Genomic DNA, 15,339 nt, shown 5'->3' on the forward strand with positions numbered 1-15,339 from the left:
GTGCATTAAGCAACAACCTTCTATCTAATTGGCTCCTTTTACTGCCCATTGTAAATGGCTGTGTTTAATTGGTTAATTCACGTGTTAATATGGTCACTAGTCCATCCTTTTTTGTGTTTTGTAACCTCCCATGAAGACTGCCCCTCTTACATGTGATGTTATGCTTTCATGTTATTTACCGTGCCTTGTGGGCACTCATTTTGGTTGACTTTTCCCTTTTTCAGCTAACACACACAGCATTTGCATTTAGCTGTTTCATAAACAGACGCTGGTGCTGCTAATGCGATGCGGTCCCAGAGCATCTGTCAGTGCACCTCCCCCTCTGGCTTTCGAGCCGCATTTGCATTTCTTTGTTTACTTTCATCAGAGCGGTATGAGGGGCCTGTTCTGTGCACTTCCCCCCTCCTGCTTTGGCTTTCAAGCAGCATTTGCATTTCTTTGTTTTCTATTGCTCCATTACGTTTGTTCACTCGATCTTGGATGCATTTACATTTGTTACCATCTGCAGTTTTTTAAAGAGCCGATGCTGAGACTCGAATCTTGTTCTCCACGCCCAAAGTAGGCAGCTCTATTTGTTAAGCCACATCCCTTTACAGGTATACTTGCAGCCAGTCACAAGCTGTCCTGCAAGCTTGAGCCTGCTGTAGCCAATCTGTAGACCGCACAAATCTTAGGCACATCATTTTGCTGCTGCACAGGAATTCTGTAAGTGACGTCATGCAAGTGATGAGACGCTGTCAATATTTGGAGATGGTCTCTAACCTTTGAATTGCATCGGTCGGTGCTTTAGGGGCACCATTAATACATTGTTTTTGAGAACAACAAATGCCTTTTATGTTATGGTTTTGAAGTTAAGCCACTTTTATTTTGCCCTACTGCCCACTAAATTCAATTTGTATTTTCTCATTTTTACATGTAGGTTATACATAATGTGGCACTACTTTGAATTTGGGCACCAAATCCATAATTTGCCGGAATCTGCTGACCCCCTTAATGTTCACATTTGCATTTTCAAACACAAATCATGAGCTTTTACAAATATGGCCACTATTGACGGCAGATCCTTACAGGACTTTTAACTTCAAGTCCTCTTTCCATATCAATGATTTTGGTATTTACCTGACATCTGAGGTTTAAAGAAGCTGCCTCGGCGTTCCCTACATCGCGTGTTTGTCCCAAGCATTGATCCATACTCCGGGGGTGATTACTGCTTTTTTACACATATTGCTCTCAATTTCGGCGTGCATACAATATTCAGGTAAGTTACCCATTTGTGCCCTCCGATTGACTCGTGCAGTGGCGTAATTACATATATAGGTCAAATTATCACAGCACTGCAAACAAACGTAATTTAAAAACGGTGTCATTTACGACGCCAATAGCTCCAGCATTCATTAATGCAAGACCCATTGCTTTGTAAATGCTTGTTTTTTTGTAGGCTGTCTCTGCTAGGGTTGTGTTTTGTTTACTTCTTGCACCAGCTTGATGAAAGGTTTGCGACCGTTTCATTTGCCGTGCTTGTTTACGCTTGTCCTCTGTTACTGCTATTCCTTCTCACCCACATTTCTCTGTGTATGTTCCCTTCGACCCACTCCGGGCGCCGCTCTTCAGGTTTTAGCCCCGCGCCCACTTTCTTGCAATGTGACTGCTTCAGGAGGCCAGACGCTTTTAGTTCACAGCGTAAAACTTTTATGTACAGAGGCGCCGCGCTTCATGTATCAGTACGGCACCCGCTTTCATGCAATGCAGCTGCTTTGGGAGGCCGCTCGCTTTTATTTATCACGACAACGCAAAGCCAATAATTATACGCGTTTCTTTCTCGCCCTGTTGCGTTGCGTTCTACTGGTATACAAAAGCTTGTGCGCGGGACAGGCAAAACACAAAAAAGGTGGGGTGGTTAACGATTTTGTGTGTGGAAGTGACGTCTTTAAAAACATGGCGACTGCCGAAAGCTGGTCTCCAGATATCAAAAGCAGGTGCTACAAGGTTTCTTTGTTACAAGAATTAACGAGATCAGCTTGGACGAGTTTAGGAATTGCTACATCTGCGCCGTTCGGACTGCAGTGTGTCTTTCAACAAGGCATGGAAGATGAATGTGCACCTGTGCAGCACACTGGTGAGGTAAGAGTGGGCTTGCCAGGAGAAGTTGTACTTACCCTGACAGGTTCTGCGGTGAGGCACCCGCATATTAATAGGCCAGCCACATGGTTTTGCTGTTGCACCTTCGTTATGTGGCGTCGCTGTTGTTTTATGTAGTCAAAACCACCTCAAATCCAATTGTACCTCGGTATAAACCAGTGACTCGGATTTCACTTTTTATTCATCACTTCTAGCGGATTTATCAAACAGTGACTTGTCATCTGTGTGTGTGTTTGCAGCGAGATGTTACAAAGAGCCCACGTACAGTTCTGGAAATGAAATTAGCCATTTCCATAGCTCGCGAGATGCTACTCTGATAGCGCTGCGGGGGGTTGCAGGTGGGGGAGGAGCTGTGTCAAATATACGGTTGCCTTTTATCTTTATAAAAACCGTAACTGCGGTGCAGATGCGCAAGTTTTCATACCTGTGTCGCGCCGCAGCAAAGGGCTAATTGCGTAAAGCTAGTTAGGCGATTAAGCTGCCGGAGGCAGAAGATCTCGCCTGGGAATATATAGAAACTGCCACCTGCATTACTGCATTATTTAACTCCTTGATACTGAAGTAGACTGCCAATGCCAAACAAAATACATTTGCACAGTCTCAACTTGTATAGGATTTCAAGTCGTCTGTGAGGTTCCTGCCCTTATCAGGGGCCTTATTGTGTTTACGCTCTAGAGTCAATCAGTGGCCTTTAATCACGTGCTCTTTAGCTCCCCTAAGATGCCTTCCGCAGAGGTCCCTACATTCCTCTCAGGTCAAATGGGAGTTGGCAACAGCACACCACATAATTACACTCCACTACATAACACAACACAAAATACCATTCCACATATTTACTCTCTCACACACAGTACCACTCCACATAATTCAAATACACTCAATACCACATAATTACTATCCACATAATCCCACTGCACACCATGCCACATAATTCCACTACAAAATACACCCCACATGATTCCACTCCACACCATAACCTATTAGGTAAAAGACATTTACATTACCAGTAGCTCTAACTCTCGTTTTACTTTCTTTTGTAAAGCACATGCTTGTCCGTTACAAATCGTGCGTTAAATCCTATCCAGGGGTCACTGTGTAGGCCTTATCTGTTAGTTTTTCTAAGCTTAATATATTTTGTTATTTGGAAAAACTTTAAAAGGTTTAAATAAATACATCACGCTAAAACAAAATTTAAATTGTTTAGCGACTATTAATGTGTGGGAGGGGGGTTAGTGCATTTTTAAACATTGTAACTTTTCAACATGTTGCGCAGCAGCCGCGCTGCCCTAAAACATCGCTTGAAGACATTGGCAAAGCCTCCGGCTCTGGCTCAATATTTATAAGGTCCCAAAGGTGAGACCTATTGACTGTGCCACTGCTTGTAATTCCTTCCTAAAGGATAGCAGGTTAGGTCTGCTTCTAATGTGAATAGGAAGTTGGTTCCATTCGTTGGAAGTGAAGATCACAAACCTTCTTCCTCCCCAGTGGTCCTTTGGACCCAGGGAACGACAAGTTTCATGACACTCGAGGAGCGCAGGTTTCTTCCTGGGACATACCAATTGAAGGATTGTTTCTGGAAATCCAGGCCTACACCATGAAGAGCCTTATATGCAAGACAGAGGGTCTTTAACCTTATTCGATGCCTGACAGGGAGGCAATGTAACTTGGGAAGCAGATTTGTATTTCGGAATGCCAGCTGGTAATCTGGCAGCCGCGTTCTGCAGGACGTGTCGCTTGTTAAGATGTTGAAGTTGCATATGTAGGTACAAGACATCGCAGTAGTCTATCTTTGATAGTACTAATGCAGTTACCACCGTTTATTGGGTATCCAACGGGATTGAAAGGGAGATTTTTTTTACCATCCTCAGGATGAAGAAAGCGGAAGAGGTGACTGCATTCACCAGCTGGCCAAATGTAAGTTTGTTAGTAATTACCACTCCATACAATGCTACTGATTGCTTTCTCTCTGAGAGAAAGGATTTTAAAAGAGCAAGAGCGGACCCCTCGATACCAACAGCCCGGAGACGGTCGACCAAGATCTTTTGAGCGACCATATCAAAGGCTGCCGATAAATCGAGGAGTACAAATGCAGCACTGCTGCCTCCATGGAGAATCATTTTCACCTCTTCGGTTGTCTTAAGGTGAGCTGTTTGGGTACTATGACCGCTCCTAAATCTGATCTGGGTCATGTCTAGCTGTGAACAGTGCCAGCTGCTGATTCATGGCCTTTTCTACAACCTTCGCTGGCAGTGGACTGCGAGAAATAGGCCGGTAAATATTTAGGATCTTAGGGCTCAAATTGGCCCTTTTTATGGGGGGGGGGGGGGGGGGGGAGAATGGATGCTTCCTTCCAAAGAGTAGGAAAGATTCCTGACTCTAACAGAGTTGAAAATGCCTGTCAGGTAGGTGGCCACGGTTTCCACCGCTTGTTTGATGCTTGACGGGGGACATGGATACATGGGCGAGTTTGATTTGGTGGCTTGTATGAATGATGTTAATTGGTTCACTAAAAAAGGCGAATTCAGTAAAATCTGAATGTCCCTGGCTTAGTGCGGTTTGGACTAAGCCAGCCTGTCTGGTAGTATTATTTTGATCAAAGTTATTAAAGATTTGTACTACTTTATCTAGGAAAAGGCTGGCAAGTGTGCTGCAGAACGCTTGACTGCTATCGGTACTGTTGATCCTAGGGAATGAGGACAGTTTGGACACCATCTGAAAAATTTATTTGGAGGAATTTTTTGCTGATTCGATTTTATGCGTGAAAACCCAAATTTTTTCATTAAGAAGGGGCACTTTATAGTTCTCCATGTGTATTTTGTATTTAGCTTTTTCTTCTAAGATGTATTCTTTCCTCCAGATCCACTCTTGTCTTCAACAGACTTGCTTCTGCAATCCAAGGTTTTTGGTGAACCAGGGCGCTGATGGGTTTGACTCTTCTGGAGTGTGAGACTCTGAGCGTGACCGAAATAGATCTAGCCGAGTTTACCCATTCAGTATATTTCAGGGTGGCACCTTCCAGATTTTCAACATGTGTAGGCAAAGAGTAAGCTCATGTTTGTTTAAGTAAGCCTGCCTCTACTTATCCCAAGCTCGATTTTTAAAGGTGCAATGGGGGGCTTTTCTGGGGCACCCTTATATATTAGCATGTCAAGCATTACTGCATAATGTTCAGTCCAAGCTAACTGCAGGGAGTCAATTATTTTCACCTGAGGTTTGTTAGTAAACAGCCCATCAAGTGTATGGCCAGCTAAGTGTGTGGGCTCACAAACTATTTGGGAAAGGCCAAAACCGCCCAGAGTCTCGGTAAGGGCAATTGTATCTTTGTCCGCAATGTTTTCTAAATTAAAGTTGAAATCCCCAAGGACTGGGATATCTTTTGTGCATGAACCTTCCTCTGAGAGTGCCCCTATAGTCTGTATGAAGGTGTTCCTGGGACCAGGGGGGTGATAGATTAATATTCCTCTGAAGGATTGTGCTTTGGAGAGTTCATATTGAACTTCAGTGCCTCATATTCTGGGAGTGACACTTGTTCGGTGATGACTGACATGGTGTCCCTGTGGATCGTGGCTAAACCTCCGCCATGTTTCAGTGGTCTGTCCCCTCCATTCATAACATAGTTTGGTGGGGTTACTGCTGCTAAATCAGGGCCAGGAGCTTGATCCGCCGAAGCTTCAGTGACCCAAACTGTGTCTGGCTGATGGCTATCCATGAATTCTGAAAATTGGAGCTGGTGTTAAGGAGGCACAGCAAATTTTGCCGTTGAAATTAACATGTGTTTGAGTGGAATTGATTGGAAAGTTCCTGTTAGTTCGCTCTTAGGTGACGCTTCCCCAGTAGATATGGGGCCCCCACAGTACGGACATGCAATCTGAGTTCCCTGTAGGAGGGTATAGAAGTCCAGGCGTCGGCACCCGGAGGTCTTACCTTTGGTGTTAAGAGCCAGAAGCTCCTTCACCGTATACACTAGCATCAATGATAGATGGGGCCAAAACCAGCAGGTAGACTGGTGCTGTGCGTGATCTGAGCGCAGACGGGCTTACATTAGGCGCGCGTCTTGAACATTTTATGGAGCAGTTCGAGTGATCACTAACAAGTGGGGAGTGAGCAGTAGCATCAAGACCCTGCCTGGATCAGAAGAGACTGATCAGAGGCCACTCACGGTTTAATTCGAGAGCGGTTCTAGTCTCACTCACATGAGATGGCGTCTCACCTGAAGAAGGTGTGCTATTGTGGACATCAGAAGGTCCTGGGGTTGTGTTCTTACCTGAAGGTGTGATATTGTAGACATCAGAGGGTCCTGGGTGTGTTTGTTTACCTGGAGAAGGTGTGATATTGTAGACATCAGTCCGTCCTGGGGTTGGGTGCTCACCTGCAGGAATGTTTGTATTACAAGTGTCGAAGGGTACTGCAGTTGGGTGCTCACCTGCACAAAGGTTGGATATTGGAGGTATCGGAGGGGTTTGTGGTTGGGTGCTCACCTGTACAAAGTTTGGATATTGGAGGTATCGGAGGGGGTTGTGGTTGGGTGCTCGCCTGCACAAAGGTTGGCTATTAGAGGTATCGGAGGGGGTTGTGGTTGGGTGCTCACCTGCACAAAGTTTGGATTTTGGAGGTATCGGAGGGGGTTGTGGTTGGGTGCTCACCTGCACAAAGTTTGGATATTGGAGGTATCGGAGGGGGTTGTGGTTGGGTGCTCACCTGCACAAAGGTTGGATATTGGAGGGGGTTGTGGTTGGTTGCTCAGATGCATGGAAGTTTTATATTGCAGGTATCAGAAGGTCCCGGGCTTAGGTCATGTGCACAAAGGTGTGATTTTGGTATTGGATAGATCTTGGGTTGGGTGCTCACCGACATATGGGTTTATTATTACGGATATCAGAGGAGTTTGTGATTGAGTGTTAACATGGTCCTGGGTTGGGTGATAACCTGTAGGCAGATCTGATATTACACATAGCAATGCGTCTTGGAGTTGAGTGCTCACCTTTAAGAATATCTGATCTTACACATACCAGTGGGTTCCGGGATTGAGTGCTCACCTGTAGGAAGATCTGATATTACACATACCAGTGGGTTCCGGGATTGAGTGCTCACCTGTAGGAAGATCTGATCTTATACATACCAGTGGGTTCCGGGGTTGAGTGCTCACCTGTAGGTAGATCTGATATTATACATACCAGTGGGTTCCGGGATTGAGTGCTCACCTGTAGGAAGATCTGATATTACACATACCAGTGGGTTCCAGGTTGAGTGCTCACCTGTAGGCAGATCTGATATTACACATATAAGTGGGTTCCGGGGTTGAGTGCTCACCTGCAGAAAGGTTTGGTTCTGTAATGTGTTGGCTGCTTGCAGGACTCCGCAGCCATATTCGCCGTCTTGCTCCAAGGCCAAGGAATAGATGGAAAGGAATGGCATGTATGCCTGGACAGGAAAGAGAGGACAAGATGTAGGGAGTTAACAGGACAGAGTTAACACTGATGGTTGTCCGTTTGCAACATAGCATTAGAAGTGAGATGCATGCCTCTGGGACAGCACATGGAGGTATGCTATCCTTTTTCTACAACCTGGTGTAGTCACCAAAGCCTTCTTGTGTCACGAACTATCCTTAACATTGTTCCACTACCACTTACCCAAATTCTACAATACACCCTTAACCCCACATTAAGGATGGCCACAGCTGTATCACAACCCCCTGGGCTCTCTAACTTAGCCCTTATCCGTGCTCCTACGTTCGCAGCGCCCTAAGGTCCAACTCTGACTGCAAGCCTAACTCCAACTTTAATGCTGGACCGCTATCTATCCCTCGCCTAACCTCAAACCTAACTCTAACTTTAGTACTAGACCGCTATCTATCCCTAACCTAACTTATTAAAGTCCAATCATGTTACCCAAGGTCATCCCACCTACTGGGAGCTGTTGCATGTTTCTGCTGTACCAGAGTGACTGCCGCTCCTGTGTCTCTGCATGTTGTCAATTCCTCATGCTGCCTTCCCTGGGCCGATGCTTTATATCTTCTGCCTCTGCATCCGATGGCTGAGGTAGATGACCAGTCTAGGCCGCCTGTCTCCCTGATATATCTACATTTCCTGGATACTTCTTGAGAGACGGGCAGAGAACTTTTTTGTTTCGTTCTTGTACAGTCAGCTTGAGAGCGAAGCACAGGCGGGGCACGAGGTGTACTGTTCTAGTGCGACTCGCACTCCGAGACGAAGGGAGGTTCTGCAGGCGGGGTACGCACCTCACACTGTCAGCGGTCTAGGCAGGCAGACAGGGGCGTACCGGGCACGTGAGGCGCACAAGTATCACAGGGAAAGAAAACGTTGCGGGCCCCGAGCCTGTGGTGTGCAGTCTCGTACCTGGAAGTGCGCAACGTCCGTTCGTGGCGGAATCTTCTTGGCAGGCGGACGCTTCGTAGGGGGGCAGTGCGCTCCGTAGCACCGACGTACCGTGGGATCTTTAAACGGCGGGTGGCTTCCAGATGGCAGGGCGCGGCACGGGGCCTCCGGTATGGGTTGTACTGGTGGCGATCCCTCTGTGGTGCGGCGCGGCCACTTCCAGAGGTCAGAGGGCACAGCGGGGTGGCCGGGTGCGTTCGCAGCGCACGGGCGGCCGTCCAGGCTTTTCAGTGCGCTCGGGAGACCAGGATTCCGGCGGGAGGGGGGAAGAAAGCACTCAAGGCACTCCAGTGACGAGCGAGGTGACAGAGGAGCAGGCGGCCTGACCCGAGGGGCAGAGAGCGGCTCTAGCAGAGCGAGGCTCTCAACGGGAAAAAGGCAGGCGAGCTCCAGGGTGTCACGACCCTAGGAGGGGGCGAGGGGGCGCAGTCTTGCCTCCGGCAGGACGAAACACATGGCTCTGTTGGTAGATGAGCCAAGGCACAAGGAACCCACTAGTCCTGGGGTTCAATTCACGGGGCAAGCTCAGTCAAGCCCTTGGAGATAGTTTAAAGCACAAGTCAGCAAAGTCCTTCTTGGTCTTCTCCTCTCCTTCCTCAGCAAGGCCCCACTGCAGGCCAGTCCTTCAGCTTTTCTTTGGGTCCTTCTAGTTGGGCAGAGGTTTGTTGTGGTAAAACTGGATCTGATTTCTTGGGAGCATGGCTCCTATACTTATACTCAGTTTCTTTTGTCTTTTCAGGCCAGGGGGGCCTCTGCATAATCCCTTTCAGTCTTGGAGCACTCTGTTGTGCTGTTCCTGGCTTCTCCTTTCAGTGTGAGGGGCAGGGCCATCAGACGCTCCACAGGAGGTGGAGCCAGCATTGAGATGGCAAGTACAGTCAGGAGCACTCTGATGACAGTCCTCCCTCTTCCTGGGCCAGGTGTCTGGCAGAGTCATCAGTCACTCCCTAGGAGGTGGAGCCAGCATTGTGGTGGCAGAGCACAGCCCTATTCAGAGTCAAGGGGCACTCCCACCACCCACTCTGGTGTAATCCCTCCATTCACCACCTGTCATCCTCAGCCCTGTCACTCACACAGCCCAGACAGCAGATAGACATCCTGGCAGAGGCGGGCTGAAATGGTTAGGCAAGCAAAGGCTAACTTTCTAAAAGTAGCATTTGCAAACACAGGATATTAAAATTAATTTGATTAAAAGAAGTATTTTATTATTCTGAGTTCAGGCATACTAAACTTAACTTTCTACCATGTTCCCTGAGCCTGCTGGGATTATAGAGTGTAATAATTCCAGCAGCCCATTCTGGCCTATGAGAACAGGTAGCCTTACAATAGTGAAAAACGAAAATGGATGTAATTCACTATTAGGATATGCCGCACACATCAGGGCTTGTCCTACCTTATGCTTACAATGCACCCTGCCCTAGGGCCTACCATAGGGGTGACTCACATGAAGTAAAGGGAAGGTTTAGAGGCTGGCAAGTGTGTGCACTTGCCCAGCCAGCATGACAGTACCAGACTGCACGCAGGTTCTGCAATGGCAGACCCTAGACACATTTTAAAAGGCTGCTTCTGTGGGTGGCGCAACCAGCGCTGCAGGCCCACTAGCAGTATTGGCATTCACACACCCTGGCACTGCTGGTGCACATTACTGGGGACTGACAGTAAATCTAATGAACCAATCAGGGACATCATTTACAGGTACACTTTACATTGGGAGCACTTGCACTGCGGCACGGATTGGACATGGCGCAGTGCCCTGAGCAGCGAACACCATCAAAACATCTGAGGCACATCAGCAAAAAGTGGAAGGGAGACTCACGCCAAGGTGCCAGGTCTAACACGTGTCCCCTCCAGCTGGAATGTGGGGAGAACTACCCTACCCCAGGGAGTTCCTCATCACTAAGGCGGAAAAACCTGGACAGACCGTCGGCATTGGCGTGATCTGTGCCAGGGCAATGTTCCACCGTGAAGTCCATACCCTGTAGGGAGATGGACCAGCTCAACAGCTTTGGGTTCTCACCCCTCATTTGCATCAACCATCTGAGGGGCCTGTGGTCTGTCTGAACTCGGAAGTTAGACCCAAACAAGTAGGGCCTTAGCTTCTTCAAGGCCCAGACCACAGCAAATGCTTCTCGCTCAATTGCACTCCACCTTTGTTCCCGTGGGAGTAACCTCCTACTGATGAAGGCTACAGGTTGGTCCCACCCCTCCTCAGTCATCTGTGAGAGAACAGCCCCTACACCATGCTCTGAAGCGTCTGTTTGTACTAGGAATTCCTTGGAGAAATCAGGAGCCAGGAGCACGGGCGCCGTGCACATGGCAGTATTCAGGGTGTCAAAAGCCTTCTGACAGGTGTCAGTCCAGATCACTTTCTTGGGCTGCTTTTTCGAAGTCCGCTGTGTCAAGGGGGCAACAATGCTGCCATATCCCTTGACAAACCTCCTGTAGTACCCTGTGAGTCCTAGGAAGGCTCTCACCGCAGTTTGGGTCTTGGGGGGCTCCCAAGCCAGGATGGTCTCAATCTTGGGTTGTAGGGGCGCCACCTTGCCGCTCCCCACTTGGTGTCCCAAGTACACCACTGAACCCTGCCGATCTGACACTGACACTTGCTTGCCTTGATCGTGAGGCCTGCCTTGCGCAGCGCCGTCAACACTTCCCAGAGGTGGCGCAGGTATTCTTCCCATGTGCTGCTGAACACTGCGATGTCATCCAGGTAGGCGGCACTGAACTCATCCAGCCCAACCAACACCTGGTTGACCAACCTCTGAAAGGTGGCAGGGGCATTCTTCATCCCAAAGGGCATAACCCGGAACTGGAAATGCCCATCTGGTGTGGAGAATGCTGACCTCTCTTTGGCCCCATAAGTCAGGGCGATCTGCCAGTACCCAAACGGTAAATCAAACGTGCTGAGGTACCGGGCAGCCCCTAACCGATCTATGAGCTTATCAGCTCTGGGGATGGGGTGCGCGTCAGTCTTGGTGACTGAATTGAGTCCTCTGTAGTCCACACAGAACCGGAGTTCAGGAGTGGCTCCTGGCGCGGCAGCCTTTGGGACCAAGACCAATGGGCTGGCCCAAGGACTGCTGGAGGACTCAACCACCCCAAGAGCAAACATCTTTGATACCTCCTCTTTGATGCAGGCTCTGACCCTGTCAGTTACTCTGTAAGCCTTGTGCTTTACAGGTAAGCTGTCTCCTGTGTCCACATCATGGACGCACCAATCTGTGACACCAGGAACCAGGGAGAACAGATCAAGAAACTGCCCCAGCAGTTGGCGGCAGTCATCCTGTTGCTCAGGGGTCAGTGTGGGTGAGAGGTTAACTCCATCCACTGGCCCATCTTTCTCTGAGGCCACCAGTAGATCAGGAAGAGGCTCAGTCTCCTCCTCCATCCCATCATCTGTGGCCAAGAGCATGCCTACTTCGGACCTCTCCAAGTGGGGCTTAAGGCGGTTAACATGTAGGACCCTCAAAGGGTTCCTGGGAGACTGCAAGTTCACCAGGTAGGTGACAGGACTCTTGCGCTCCACAACCTCAAATGGACCTGTCCACTTATCCTGAAGTGCACAAGGCTCCACTGGGGCCAAGACCCACACCTTTTGTCCAGGTTGAAGCTCTACCAGAGTGGCATTCTGGTCGTACCACCGCTTCATCTCTTACTGGCTGGCTTCCAGATTTGCCTCAGCAAGTTGCCTGAATTGCCTGGTCTGGTTTCTGCAGGCCAGCATGTAACTGTATACATTCTGGGGAGGTTTCCTGGGAGATTGCTCCCAGCCTTCCTTTACCAGACTCAGAGGTCCTCTGACTGGGTGTCCATACAAAAGCTCAAAGGGGCTGAACCCTAGAGACTTTTATGGCACCTCACGGTATGCAAAGAGCAGGCATGGTAAGAGGACGTCCCAATTACGCCTCATTGGTCCTTCTAGGCCCATGATCATACCTTTTAGGGTTCGGTTGAATCTCTCAACCAACCCATTTCCTTGGGGGTGGTAAGGGGTAGTGAACTTGTAGGTTACACCACACTCTTGCCAAAGGGATTTCATATACTTGGATATGAAATTGGTGCCCCTGTCAGACACCACCTCTAGAGGGAATCCCACTCGGGAGAAAATTCCCATCAGTGCCCGTCTCACCACGGGGGCCGTCACTGTCCTCAGAGGGATGGTTTCAGGGTACTGGGTGGCATGGTCCACCAAGACCAGGATGAACCTGTTGCCCATGGCTGTCTTGGGGTCCAGAGGCCCAACAATGTCAATACCCACTCGCTAGAATGGCATACTGACCACAGGGAAGGGCTGGAGAGGAGCCTTCTGCTTCCTCCCACTCTTCCCACTTGCCTGGCAAGTCTGACAGGTCCTGCAATGAACATCTGAGCTCTTGCGCATTTGGGGCCAATAGAAGTGGGTGACAAGCCTTTCAAAGGTCTTGTCCTGCCCCAAATGTCCTGCTAATGGAACGTCGTGAGCCAGCCCCAGTAGGAAGGCTCTGAACTTCTGGGGTACCACCAGCACACGGGCTGACCCAGGTTCAGCAACCTTAGGCTCGGTATACAGGAGGTCGTTCTCCCAATAAATGAAGTGAGTACCGGACTGACTACCATTGGCCTGGTCTGCAGCCTCCTGCCGCACAACCACGAGAGAGGGACATTCCTTCTGCTCCTTGCAGAATTCCTCCCTGGAGGGGCCTCCGTCTTGCTGCCAATGGGTCAGCTCAGGCAGGTTACCCCAGTTCGGCTATCTGTTCCCCGGTAGGCTCCAGGGCATCCTCCTCAAGGTCTGCTTCTTCTTGGGCCGTGGGAACTTCAGGGGGCGGTCTCCCGCGCCCTCCCTCTAAGGCCGTTTCCTGGGCCTCTTCAACACCCCTACTGGCTGCCATTGACCGGGTGGTCACACATGCCCAGTCGGGTAGACCCACCATCCGCAGATGGGCCGTCCTCTCCACCTTGTCCCAAGGGGAGCTCTCCAAGTCATTCCCTAACAGACAGTCTACAGGCATGGCAGTTCTCACAGCAACCTGCTGAGTACCTGAGACCCCCCCCCACTCAAAAGGAACCTGAGCCATTGGACAACGACTCTCTGAGTTGTCAGCATTGACAACCCTACAGTAGGCATGGGGTACAACCTGCTCTTGAGACCCCAGGTGCTGCCTCACTGCAGTCACACTGGCTCCTGTATCTCTCAGAGCCTCAACCTTCTTTCCATTGATAGTCACTACTTGCCCATATTTCTTAGTGTTAGAGGGTAAGTAGTTCTCAGGGACCATCTCGCTGTCTCCTAGTGAGACTAGGGTCATCTGAACAGGATCCCCACCCCCTTGGATTGCGACCTCCTCCCCGAAATTAACACTAGCCATTTGCCGGGGTTGAGCACCAGTGGGTGCGGGTTTTCCAAATAGGCGACACTTAGGATCAGTGGCAATGTGACCCTGGTCACCACTCCTGTAACAGGTGATGGGCCCTCTTTGAACAGGTCTACCTGTCGGGGCCCCGTTCTGCTTCGGGGGTGGGGGAGGCTGAGAACCTTTCTGCTGGCTCCCTTGGGGATTACTTTGGGGGCCTTTCTGGAACCCTTTCTGTTTACCCTTGTCCCCCCCACTCTTCTGCTGGGGACCCTTCCCACCCTTGGCTGAGTCTCCCACTGGACCCTTGTGCTGAGCCAGCGGTCCTCCTCCTCAGCAAGCTTCCTCGGGTTGGACAACTTGCTATCGATTAGGTGCTGGCGTAGCTCAGGAAAAGAAATACTGGACAAGTGCTCCCATGCCATTAAATCAAGAAGCCCTTGAAAATCATTCACTTTGCTACCCTTCACCCAACCATCCAGTGCTCTGCAGAAAAAGGTCACATACTCCACATACGTACCCCCAGGAATCTTAGTACAACCCCTGAACCTCTGTCTATACATTTCAGGAGTTAACCCAAACCTGGTCATTAAGGCCTCTTTCATGTGGGTGTAGAAATTGTAAACTTCAGAGGGCAAATCTAACAGGGTGTCCCGTCCCTCTCTAAGGAACTTCCCCCACAACCCCGCTCCCCAATCTCTCTCAGGGACTCGGTGGGAGGACATGGCTACTTCGTATGCCCGGAACCACTGCCCTATGTCATCCCCCTTAAAGTACTCCTTTACTACATCTTTAGGCATGTACACCCTTGACTCTACCTGCACCGGCGTTGTGCTGCCACCAGGAGGAGGAGTTTCCAAACTTTTCGCTTTCAGCTCCAACTATGATCCATTTGGCGTTGTTGCGCTTCCATTGCCAGTTATTGCTTCTCCATTTCCATTTGTCCACTTAATTTTGCCATCTCCACTTAATGTGCCCTGTTTGCTGCCCTGTCTGCCAGCTCCTCTGGCGACAGGCCTCTGTTGAAATCCACAATGCCTTCTGGTGGTACCATGTCCACCACATTCTGTGGCTCTCTTGACTCCTTCCAGGCTCTCAGCGCCTTGATGAATTGGCCTTTCTTTTTGCATCCTGTTTGGGCAACTCTGAACTTTTGACAGAACTCTCTCAAGTGTCCTACTGTGTAGCCCTCTAGTCCCCGGTGTTCCCAATCTACTTCATCCATCCCAGAGATTATGGAGGGTGCCCTACCAGCAGGGAGTGAGCCAGGCATGGCTTCAAAAACTGGAGATCTCTTAGCAAAATAAAAAAAAACTGAAATCTGTGGCTGCGTTATAGGTCTGCTCTTACTATGTGGTGATCAAATAATTTACTGTAAACAAATCACAAATGCAAATTCGAAAATCCCACCGCTGCCACCAATGTTAGAATTGGGGGTCTCTGGTTGGCACAGGTAGGTACTTGTGACAAGC

The 15,339-nt window shown here is 49.4% G+C and overlaps 1 protein-coding gene across 8 annotated transcripts in view; it reads right to left on the reverse strand.

Moving 5' to 3' along the window:
* Positions 1-15,339, reverse strand: part of ARHGAP45 (Rho GTPase activating protein 45) — a 182,127-nt gene that overhangs the window by 55,042 nt on the left and 111,746 nt on the right. For all 8 annotated transcript variants that reach the window (XR_013603646.1, XR_013603645.1, XR_013603644.1 and 5 more), the window contains exon 9: positions 7,450-7,560. Coding sequence is in view for 4 of the 8 variants with exons in the window: in XM_078669839.1 (XP_078525965.1) it covers positions 7,450-7,560 (111 nt within the window). In the remaining 4 variants the exon portion in view is untranslated. The remainder of the gene's footprint in view (positions 1-7,449; positions 7,561-15,339) is intronic.

Source organism: Lissotriton helveticus, chromosome 12, assembly GCF_964261635.1.
Source record: "Lissotriton helveticus chromosome 12, aLisHel1.1, whole genome shotgun sequence".
In the NCBI taxonomy this organism is placed as follows: domain Eukaryota; kingdom Metazoa; phylum Chordata; class Amphibia; order Caudata; family Salamandridae; genus Lissotriton; species Lissotriton helveticus.